The sequence below is a fragment of the Tiliqua scincoides genome, chromosome 3 (assembly GCF_035046505.1).
Source record: "Tiliqua scincoides isolate rTilSci1 chromosome 3, rTilSci1.hap2, whole genome shotgun sequence".
NCBI lineage: Eukaryota > Metazoa > Chordata > Lepidosauria > Squamata > Scincidae > Tiliqua > Tiliqua scincoides.
Window position 1 is genome coordinate 45987292 of NC_089823.1, and position 12190 is coordinate 45999481.

At 41.5% G+C, this 12190-nt stretch overlaps 1 protein-coding gene across 2 annotated transcripts in view; it reads left to right on the forward strand.

The window, feature by feature from the left end:
- The window catches only part of GPR89B (G protein-coupled receptor 89B), a 41981-nt gene that overhangs the window by 2326 nt on the left and 27465 nt on the right, over positions 1-12190 (forward strand). Inside the window, exons 2-13 of one of the 2 annotated variants that reach the window (XM_066619639.1) lie at positions 2125-2184; positions 3539-3642; positions 5078-5184; positions 5313-5414; positions 7197-7317; positions 7607-7687; positions 8360-8469; positions 9832-9920; positions 10362-10454; positions 10795-10890; positions 11745-11834; positions 12119-12184. In XM_066619639.1, coding sequence (XP_066475736.1) covers positions 2125-2184; positions 3539-3642; positions 5078-5184; positions 5313-5414; positions 7197-7317; positions 7607-7687; positions 8360-8469; positions 9832-9920; positions 10362-10454; positions 10795-10890; positions 11745-11834; positions 12119-12184 — 1119 coding nt within the window. The remainder of the gene's footprint in view (positions 1-2124; positions 2185-3538; positions 3643-5077; positions 5185-5312; positions 5415-7196; positions 7318-7606; positions 7688-8359; positions 8470-9831; positions 9921-10361; positions 10455-10794; positions 10891-11744; positions 11835-12118; positions 12185-12190) is intronic. The other variant, XM_066619640.1, reaches the window with a different exon arrangement.

Genomic DNA, 12190 nt, shown 5'->3' on the forward strand with positions numbered 1-12190 from the left:
GATGACCAGAAAGGCGGTATATAAATACCCAAATTTATGATTATAAATCAATGAATACGTAGCTAAATAAATCAATAAAGCATTACATGGGACCCCTTGGTTCTGCACCAGCTGAACTGCTTGAGTGCTGGCAAAGCTCAAGTGCTGGCGCAGATCCAAGTAATCTCATTGAGTCTACATGGGGTAAGAGAACTAATGTTATCTTACCTTAAGGAGACATCCAGCAGCTTCTGTTGCCCCAACATGGTACATCGGTGGCCATTTTAGCACTGCTGTATTGCTGGGTGCCGGGGAAGCTTAGGATTGGGCTGAAAGAATAGCTATATCCCACTGCATTGATCTTACCGGCTATGTTACATTGATAATAACTACACTGCTCAAAACAATAAAGGGAACACTTAAACAACACAATGTCACTCCAAGTCAATCACACTTCTGTGAAATCAAACTGTCCACCTAGGAAGCCACCCCAATTGACAATCAAGTTCACATGCTGTTGCACAAATGGAGTAGACAACAGGTGGAAATCATAGGCAATTAACAAGGCACCCCCAATAAAGGAGTGGTTCTGCAGGTGGTGACCACAGACCACTTCGCAGTCCCTATGCTTTCTGGCTGATGTTTGGGTGGCCTTTGAATGCTGGCGGTGCTGTCACTCTAGTGGCAGCATGAGGCGGAGTCTGCAACCCACACAAGTGGCTCAGGTAGTGCAGCTCATCCAGGATGGCACATCAATGCGAGCTGTGGCAAGAAGGTTTGCTGTGTCTGTCAGTGTAGTGTCCAGAGCATGGAGGCGCTACCAGGAGACAGGCCAGTACACCAGGAGACGCGGAGGAGGCCGTAGGAGGGCAACAACCCAGCATCAGGACCGCTACCTCCGCCTTCGTGCCAGGAGGAACAGGAGGAGCACTGCCAGAGCCCTGCAAAATGACCTCCAGCAGGCCACAAATGTGCATGTGTCTGCTCAAACGGTCAAAAACAGACTCCATGAGGGTGGTATGAGGGCCCGATGTCCACAGGTGGGGGTTGTGCTGACAGCCTGACACCGTGCAGGACGTTTGGCATTTGCCAGAGAACACCAAGATTGGCAACCTCACCACTGGTGCCCTGTGCTCTTCACAGATGAAAGCAGGTTCACACTGAGCACATGTGACAGACGTGACAGAGTCTGGAGATAGCAGGGAGAACGTTCTGCTGCCTGCAACATCCTCCAGCATGACCGGTTTGGCAGTGGGGTAATGGGGGGGTGGCATTTCTTTGGGGGACTGCACAGCCCTCCATGTGCTCGGCCTGACTGCCATTAGGTACCAAGATGAGATCCTCAGACCCCTTGTGAGACCATATGCTGGCGCAGTTGGCCCTAAGTTCCTCCTAATGCAGGACAATGCTAGACCTCATGTGGCTGGAGTGTGTCAGCAGTTCCTGCAAGATGAAGGCATTGATGCTATGGACTGGCCCGCCCGTTCCCCAGACCTGAATCCAATTGAGCACATCTGGGACATCATGTCTCGCTCCATCCACCAGCGCCACGTTGCACCACAGACTGTCCAGGAGTTGGCGGATGCTTTAGTCCAGGTCTGGGAGGCGATCCCTCAGGAGACTATCCGCCACCTCATCAGGAGCATGCCCAGGCGTTGTAGGGAGGTCATACAGGCACATGGAGGCCACACACACTACTGAGCCTCATTTTGACTTGCTTTATGGACATTGCATTGAAGTTGGATCAGCCTGTAGTGTGTTTTTCCACTTCAATTTTGAGTATGACACCAAACCCAGACCTCCATGGGTTAATAAATGTGATTTCCATTGATGATTGTTGTGTGATTTTGTTGTCAGCACATTCAACTATGTCAGGAACGAAATATTTAATAGGAATATTTCGTTCATTCAGATCTTGGATGTGTTGTTTAAGTGTTCCCTTTATTGTTTTGAGCAGTTTATATACTGTGTTGTAAACCAAGTGTGAGATATCCTAAGGGCCTCTTAGGAGGTGGAAAGGTGAAATACAAGCATATAAACAAATAATGTTAGTAGGAATGTTGTTTGCTGAAGAGTTTGGATATTTCAAAAATGTGCAGATTGCTTTGCAACCATTAACTACTCTTTTTCTTTCTTTATGTGCAGCTGTTGTTCTTTGGATTTGGGTGGCTGTTCTTCATGCGCCAGCTCTTCAAAGACTATGAGGTGAAAACCTTAGTGGGACCAACCTGCTGCAATCCAACTGTAACTTTGTTAAAGATTAAAATGAAAAGCTAATGGTTTGGGACGTATAAAACAAATTAACACTGCAATCCTGGTCATGTGTACTGGGGAGTAAGAGTCCGATCCTACCATTGGTGCTGGGTGGCACAAAAGTGTTGTAAGGCATTCCAATGCCAGCAGGTGACACCCAGCGCCAGCAGAGAGGCCAGCACCAGGAGGCAGTGGGCCTCAGTGCTGGCAAGACACAGGACAGGAGTGCCAGGTGGCGAAAGGCTTTGCAGGACAAGGGAAGTTGGAGAGGGGTTGGAACTGGGAGGAGAAAGGGTGAGCTGGAGGGCGGATTGGGCCAGGGGGTGGGGACAGCAGAGGCTGTTGAAAAATCCTGACACGAGCCTCCTCGATTCTGTACCCGCTAAATAGTGGGCTCAGATATAAGGAGACCCAGCAGTGTTTTACTCAGGGTAAGGGAACCAATGTTCTCTTACCCTGAGGAGATTTCAGTGGCTGCTCTGGCCCTACAGGATATAGTGGTGGACGTTTTGGTGCCTCTGTACTTCGCAGCACCAGCAATCCATAGAATTGGGCTATAAGTCTCGCTGACTTTAGTGAAACTTACTTTTGAGTAGACATGCATAAGATTTCACTGGGAGTAAGCCCCCTTTATAAGACATATTTGCAAGTGAAAGGTAGATACAGCTCCTTGCTGTATTGTTTTACCTGATCCCTGTTGTAGAACAGATTAGAGCAGTGTTTCTCAACCAGTGGTTCAGGTACCATTAGTAGTACTTGAGGTAGTATCACAGGATCCCTGGACACCTCTTGTCTGGCACTGAGACCAGGAACATGACACAACAAACAGCAGTAGGAGGCTTGGCTTAGCAGGCAGTGCTCCAAAGCATGTGTTTCCACACACAAAAAAAGCCCTCCCGTCCACCCTGAGCCTCTTACTGGTGTACGTTGTGTCGCATCCGACCTCCCAAGCCAGAAGCAACTGACGATGATGTCATTGCCAGTTACTTCTGATAGTACTTTGAATAGGTGGACTGTGTGAAGTGGTGTGGAGGACAAACATTGAGAAACACTGGTTTAGAATTGCATTTTTGCAACACTTGCATTTTTGAAAAAGATTTCTTGCATGTTAGTGTATATAAACTGTTCGACAACAGAACTACAATGAGCTGAGTAATTCTCTGAACAACCATCAATGTCTGGTGTATTTCAGCAAGCTTTGTCTATTTAAGCATAGGGCCAACTGCGTGCTAAAAAAAGCTGGTATATTCCTATATTTGGAAATTGAATACTCACTATAATTATTTTTCTCTTTGCTTTATTACAGGTGCGACAGTATGTTGTACAAGTTGTCTTCTCTGTCACATTTGCTTTTTCTTGCACCATGTTTGAACTTATCATATTTGAGATCCTAGGGGTCCTAAACAGCAGGTATGTGTATTTGGTAGGAACGTGGCCTTAGAACAAATGATGAAATTGTCTGTTGGGCTGTTGTTGAATCACGTTTTTAGTCTCTGTTTTTCTTGCTATAAAATATGAATTGTATTTATGGTAAATGTGTAACAAAAATGGAGATAGGACATAGAAAATGGTTGCAGGCTCTTAATTAAAAATTTTCTTTAAAGCCATTTCTGCTCAACGTTGCATCAACGCAACAGGGGACCAAGTATGTACATCTATGGGTCAGGCAGAAATGGATTAAAGAGTTTGTTTCTAAATACTTGACAATGTTCCAAACAGCAAATAAGATCAGTATGATTTTGTTTCAGTGACACTGTCTTCTTGAGTAAGGATTTATTGCTTAGTCTAAAATTACCAAGATTTCCAGATTTTCCACTTCGGTAATTTCTGGCCAACAAGTACCCAGGCAATACAAAAATATTTATTGCTTCCTAAATGCGTTTCACTTTGTTTATATAATTGCAGGACACTATTACCTGCAATGTTTGTCCTCCATTACCGCCCTAGAGGACAAACAGGATCATCCAGTGCATCCTTTATAACGGGGATGGCCAAACTTGCTTAAGCCATTTCTGCCAAGTGTTGCATATAGGGACTAAATGTGTACACCTGTGGACCAGGCAAAAAAGAGCTCTTATTAATGTAAGAGCAAAATACAAAATAAACTTCAGATGTTTGAGACCTGCAATATTTAAGAAGCATTTTAATTCTTAAATATATTTACTCACCATGTACATTAAAAGTATAAGTCCCATTGGATTCTCGGTTTATACCTGGTAAATAATTATAAGGCTTGAAAATTTTTTATTTATCTTTTATATTAATTGTGATGCAAGAAGGAGTTCAGTCAACATATTTCTTTGACCTGCACATTATAGCTTGAAGAGCTGTATGTGGCTTGCAAGCGATGGTTTGGCCATCCCTGCATTATAATTAACTAGTCCTTTTCTAAGTGGTTTTGCCTGATAATGTACTGAAGCATACCAGTTAAAATGTCTTATTTATGGATATTTAGGAGAATAATGTTTAAAGAGAAACATCTTAGAATGCAAGCAAAAATTTACTAGACACTACGATTGCACTTATGAAAAATATAATCATACTTCTAGTTTGTAGAAAAATTGGATTACTAGCTGAGTTTTTAATATTTGGGGGAAAATGCATTTTTGGAGGTATTAACCACTGAAGCAAAACAGTTCGCAAGAGCATTCAGAACATATTGTGATATAGAAATTCTTGGATATTTATCCATTTCTGAGGTATTAGTTGATTACATTGTGTGATAATTGCGTCTGCCAGTTTTATGCAGATATAGTTACACAACTGAGAAATAGAAAGAGGGCGAATTAAATAAAATACTGCATGATTATGATCTGATATAGACCAATTGTTCTGTTGTTTTCAGCTCCCGGTATTTTCACTGGAAGATGAACCTGTGTGTAATTTTGCTTATCCTAGTATTCATGGTGCCCTTTTACATTGGCTATTTTGTTGTGAGCAACATCCGACTATGTAAGTATGAACATATCTTGAAAAGCAATTATGACCCAGGAAGTTTGGGTTAGCAATCAAAGAGCATTTATCACTTGAAGTAAAATGGATGGTTTCCCTACTGATCTTTGGTTTTCTTTATTTTTTAGTGCACAGACACAGACTGCTTTTTGCCTGTGTTGTTTGGTTAACGTTCATGTATTTCTTCTGGAAACTGGGAGATCCTTTTCCCATCCTCAGTCCAAAACATGGTGAGTTTACATAATGTTCCAGTTTCCTTGTCTGGTGCTTGCTCTTTCCTGAAGCATACATTTGTAAATGGGATACCTGACTACTTATTCTTGTTTCATTGGAAAAGAGACTCTCATGTTTAATGTTGTGGGGAAAAAGCGAGAACATCAACATTAATAGCATCTTCCCACAGAACTGTAGACAAATAGTAGGAACCAGAAATCTATTCTCTCTTAATTGTTTGCAACGCTGGCAAGTCAGTGAAGTTCTACATTTAGCTCTGTTATATACAAAAAGTAAAGTATAGTTGTATTGCTGGCACTTTCTTCTCACCTGGGAAGTGCAAGCAGTCATAATATGGGGATGGAATTTGTGGTGTGGAAAAGCTTCATACTGAACATTGCATGTTACACCTTATGTAAGACTCGTACCTATGCCCACGCTATAATCTATGCAATTTTTGATGTATGTAGCTGTGACACAATTCTCACAACCACTGAGGTCACAATCCTAATCTGTGCTGGAACAGTGAGGCCAGCTGGCCTGCGCTGTATCCAGCGCAGGTTTGCTGTGGCCTGGGGCGCAAATTGGAGTAAGGAAATTTTAGACCCCTTACACCAAGCAAAGAAGCCCTATGGGTGCAAATAGGAAAAACTCAAGTAACAGTGCTCAGGATGAAGGTTGGGATCCAGCTTGCACCGACGCAGCCAGTCCCACCTCCTCCTGGGCCCGATCCTCATCTTGGGCTGCTGTCTCCTGCCCTGAAATGCCCCTCCCCACCTCTGTTCTTTCCTCCCTCTGCCTTCTCCCACCCCCTGTGCTGGCCTTCCCTGGGCTGACATGAACTCATCCTGTCTGGGCGCCTCTCTGGCTCTGCTGGGCCAGCACACATCTATGTGCTGGTCCAGCCTCCACCTGAGTAGCTGTGAACGTGCTTTACGGTATGTTTGCAACACATGGTAGCCAGCAAAATGGACTTGTGCTGGCTGTGGGGTGGGGGATAGGATTGCACTGTTAGGGAATCTGACCTATATAGTTTTTTCTAGTCAGAATACCATACTGTTGAGCTTGAAAACACTTTTAAATGTATAGTATTTACATTTGAGCCCTGGTTTATTGGTTAGAAATTAAGCAACAGCTAACTGTAACTCCTTTCTGCTGGGATCTGCTTTGGCTGTGCTTCTATAATTGTATATTTACACCTTACAGCAGCCTGTGGTGAAGTTTTGGGTTAGATAATTCTAATAGCAACAGGGTGAGATCCTGTTTGAAACATTTTGGATGGAAAACTTTGAACAGAAAATCTGTGATTCAGAATAACTATTTCTACCTCTCTGAACAAGAATTTCTGATTTTTTGAATTTTGTAGAAGTCTGGTTTGGTAGGCTTCCCTTCCACTTCCTACAACCATCACATCTTCTTACATTAGGGCTGCCCTGTACTGAAAAACTTTCCAATTAAACCTGACTTCTTTGAACTCCAGTGTTACTGGACAGAATGTTCCAGTCTGGAGTGAATGTCAAGGGAATTGTTACTAGGGAGTGGGTAACTGCTGCTCTGTTTTGGAAAGCATTTTTAAGAGATCATGTGTGGTAGTCATTCTGAATGGCTACCTCTTTGGCAGTGCAGTATTTTAAAGTGTTCTCCTGCTTACGTCTCAGTAGAGTGGTGCTTACAGATGTTTAACATTGGGATCTTATAAATAAAATGTGTACTTATAATAATGTGTGAGAGCCTGTTTTTCCATATTTTCAAAAAGATAATGTCAAGTTAACCTGGTACATTCCCCTCCTTTCTGTCAGGCATTCTCTCTATAGAACAGCTCATCAGTCGAGTGGGAGTGATTGGGGTGACCCTAATGGCTCTGCTTTCTGGATTTGGTGCAGTCAATTGTCCATACACTTATATGTCTTACTTTCTCAGGTAAATGGAGTTTCCTCATGTTTTTGTCTATGCTCTTCTTCCTTCTTTCAAAGTAGGTTCCCTTAAAAGGAACTTTCTAAGTTGGTAGTATTGCTGCCTGTATCTCTGTCTCAGTAATGCTGATTGTAGTTTGAAATATACTATTATGCAGCATCTGTTCATTCAGTTCCACTAGAAAATGAGAGGCAGAGGAGAAAGGAAGGGAAAGCACTAATGAAAGGTGCAACTGGATTTGGCATGTTGGCCATTACCACCCTAGAGGACAAACAGGTTTATATGTGTATTGTAGGAACGTTACGGATGCAGATATTCTAGCTCTGGAGCGTCGTCTTCTCCAGACCATGGACATGATCATCAGCAAAAAGAAAAGGTAAGATAAACCTGTTAAATCATCTGTTGCAGTGTTTATCTACCCTTGTCCCCCAATATATCACTTCCCATCATCCAATGATCTGAAGTACCACCAGAAGTAACTAGTAACTAGTGATGATGTCATGGAGTGTGGGAGGGGTTACACAGACTTAATTAGATTATTATTATTTTTCATTGTATCTCATACTTTCTCTCCCATGTGGGAGGCGCTAGGGGTAGCTAACAATATGAATTTAGAAACAACATTAAAACCACACACCAAAAACCAAGAGGCAACAGAATCTCATCAGAGGAGCAACAAATGAAAATACCAAAGAGCATCAGAATTAAAAGGGAAAAGCAATTTATGGCAAAGAGGTTTTCAGCTGAAGGTAGAACTGAATTAGTGAGGGCAACAACTTCACCTGGCATGTGGAGAAAGAGAAAATTTACCATGGTTGGCTCAGCTTCCTTGATTTCCCTATGAACCCTCCTCTCTACTAACAGTGCTCCTGAGTTGCAGGGGAGGTAAGAGTAGAGTAGACACCTGACTGAGGCTATTCCTGGAGACATGCCCCCCCCCACATGGTGTAACACTGGTGTTGGACACTTTTTGAGTATGTGTATGTTTTGTGTTGGCTGTAGTTTGTATCCCTTTTTTTTTTAGAACTTGACTTTTCCTTCCCATTAGGATTGCAATGGTTCACAGAAACATGTTCCAGCGAGGAGAAGTACACAACAAACCTACTGGTTTCTGGGGGATGATAAAAAGTGTTACAACGTCTTCATCAGGCAGTGAAAGTATCCTACTTAGCAATGGATGATTCTTACTTGACTGAAGAAAAATATGTGAGAAAATCATGCTGAACCCCTTACTGTCAAAATCCCTGTGACCAAACAATTCCAACCGAAGCCTGCGAGGGCCTAGCACTGTGGCTTGATCTGGTGGAGCACTTATCCTCATGTCCTTCTTTACATATTTGAGCAATTTCCATAGATAGGAATTGGTGGAGATGGGTGATGATTTGGATATGGGCTGAACTGTGTAGCCTTGATAAATTAGTATCTTATGTTATTGGTTCCACATTTTGCTGTGTTAATAACAGTATTGATTTCCATTCTGTGGTGGAGGAGAAATTTTGCCAGGAGTTGTACTTTAGGTGCTTTGTAGTATGGATGGTTTTTTATTTGACTTGTATTTAAATATCTTGGTTATGGCAGAGATTTCAGTGTTATGCAGGATTAAATTGTTAGTACAGTTGGACCTCAGTAGACATGGGGAATCCGTTTCTGGACTCCCCTCCACAATGGATACTGAAACATGCAGATAAACAAATCTGTGGGTCTGGTCTCTGAACACAACTGGAGTTATTCTGCAGTCACTATCTGGAGGTGTTCTGAGACCCACAGAGGCCTCTGTGGGCCTCAGAAAAGCTCCTGGATGCAATAGAGAACATTTCCAGTTGCTTCTGGGATCCCAGGTCTGTCTTCCATCATGGGTTCGGAACCTGTGGTTAGTTAAAACTGCGGGTCCTGAATCCAGGTATACGGAGGCTGGATCTGTATTGGTGCATGACGGACAGATTAGGATGGAACCCATATTATTTCTAAATGTGTGACCTCTTCCACAAACAGCAACTTCACATTTATTTCACCACTTTCTTAAACAAGGACAACTTGCACAGTGCCAGGATGTCCAGACACAAGTCCTTCTTATCTGCTCCTTCAGTGGCAGCCAGTGATATGGAGTGGGAAAATGTGCAACACAGTGACATGAAGTCACAGTTCCTAAATCTTAGAAATGGGGAGGGGGAATTACAAATGGTATCAGCAACTTCCATGTTGACTGCACATTTAATGTAACTTGTGCTATTTACTTTAGTATCACTATACACACTCATGGTTTGCACTTTGCAACAGCCCTCATAGTCCTGTAGATGGCAGTGGTGCTTAATTTTGAAATTGTAATTCTTTTGCTAGAAAGCTATTGTAAAGTAATGTATACAATTAGATAACAGTTTAGGCTGCTCACAGTTAATGTGGATATTTTTGAGGGGTTCATTATGCATATGCTGTGCACAAAGACATGAAAGTAACCTTAAAGTATGTTGCTTGTAGCTGGTATTATACACAGTTTTGCCCTTGACATCTCTGTCTTGCCAGACTTGGCACTTATTCAGCAGGAAGTAGATGCCTTGGAGGAGCTGAGTCGACAGCTTTTTCTGGAAACAGCCGACCTGCATGCTACCAAGGTACAGACTTAAGAGGACGATTCTCATATTTGATGGGTAGATTGAAGGTACTGTGAGGTCGGAGAAAAGGTTATGCTTAAAAAAAAAAGTCAGTGGGTTAGCGCAGTGCAACAGCTCTTTTCCATTGATTATGACACTTTCTCAGGTGCTTTTTCTTAGAATGTGGAATAAAATTTTTTTTGTCTTTGTTCACTTCTCTGGAATTATGTATAATAGAGCAGAGCTCTGAGGTGGAACCTCAAAGTGGACTGCAACTTTGGGTTGTTTGTGGCGGTGTTACCACAACCTTTGGGTTTTGGATAGCAGGGCAAGGGTCCTACATGAGTTAAATCCTGCTGGAAACTTGGGCTTTGGAGCCAAAGCCTGGTTTCAGTGTGAGTTGAAAATCGTGAACCTGAATGGTTTGTGAACCTGAAAATGTAAATCTTGTTCTCTTTGCAGGAAAGAATAGAATACTCCAAAACATTTCAAGGAAAATACTTTAATTTCCTGGGCTACTTTTTTTCCATCTATTGTGTCTGGAAAATTTTTATGGTATGTAGCAGTCCTATTGGGATGATTCCTTTTGTATTTTGCAGGCAGCCTAGCAAAAGCTGTACTTGGCAGAAGTAGACATTTCTACAACTCTTTCTTGTAGTCTTGTTTGTTTTAAGTACTGTCTGAAATTGATTTTGAATGGAGTTGGCCTTGTGGTAGAAGGGGAAGTCTTTTATAACAACACAATATGACTAAGCAGTATTTTGGGTGTATGTGTGTTTTGTAGCCTCTGTACCTGCTAGACACTCTATATAAAGGAGAGGTTCTTGTTTGTCTTGTAATGGTTTTAGTGGAAGTGTTACTTCAGAGATTGTGCCTCGTTGTGTCTCCTCTTCAGGCAACAATCAATATTGTATTTGATCGTGTTGGAAAGACTGATCCTGTCACAAGAGGAATTGAGATCACTGTAAATTATTTGGGAATCCAATTTGATGTGAGAATTGTTTTAAACTTCAATTTCTTTCAGTATTTTACCCTTAATTCCTTTATTCTGTTATAAATTGATACTATGGAAGATAAAACAGCTATTTGCTGGAGTGTAAAATTTATTGACAGATATTGCCCTTAATTGATTCTGGTTTTATCCTAAAGCAGTGAATTAAAAAGACAGTATTTCAATAATATTTTAGCTGTATTTCATTCTGGAAAGACCATTAGCTATCAGTAAGTTCCTATTTGGAACCTTTAGCATTTTGAAGATGGTTTACAGCTACTTCAAACGTCACTGTTTTCCTTGTTGATTTAAATCTCTATGTTAAAATGTGTGTCAGTTGTACTTTTTAACAGTTATGTGCCTGTTGATTTGATATTGGCAGCTCCCGTTGGGAGGGGAAATGTGGGGTCAGGATACAAATTCTTTAAATATCAGTTTCATTTCTTAATTCAGACAGTTAATGCTTTTCTGAAAGTTGGATTCTAGGCTGCTGCTGTCATGTTTGGAGACATTGTGTCTACCACACTAAACATCTGTGCACCTTTTTGTTGCAATCTTGCATGCAGTTATTTGGGACTAAGCCCCAGTGAACTCAATGGAACTTATTTTTTAGTAGTTAGCCTTTGGATTGTATATCACTCTAAACTTGCAATTATAGAGTGTACAATGCTAACAAAATCTAGATTTAAAACCAATATATTTACATGACAGTATTCTTGCATGGATTTTTGGAAGAGGCTATTATACATATATAAACAGAATCTGAAATTAGGCAGCCTCCCAAGTTCTCACACTGCTGATGTAACTATGATAACATCAAGGGGTTTAAACATTTTCTCATTGTATTATTGCAGGTAAAATTCTGGTCCCAGCACATTTCTTTTATCCTTGTTGGAATCATTATTGTCACTTCTATCCGGGGTTTGTTGATAACACTCACAAAGGTAAGCCTGGGCATGAACCTGTGGTGGAGCGAAGCTGGAGCATGAACTAGGCAACTCTTTTGTCAGGATTTTAGGAAAGAATTATACATTGCTGATGTAATAGGGAAATCTGCAGTTCTATTAATAGGATAACATTCTGTATGATGATCCTGCCATGAATTATTGCTATCCAAGTGATCATTTTTTCAGTTTAGTTAAAACCATTTTGCATCTTGTCTCCACTGTCATTGTGCGGTAAGATACATGTGTGTACTGATTTTTTTGTGATTTATCTACCTCTGCAGTTTTTCTATGCTATCTCGAGCAGCAAGTCTTCCAATGTGATTGTTCTTTTGCTAGCACAGATCATGGTGAGT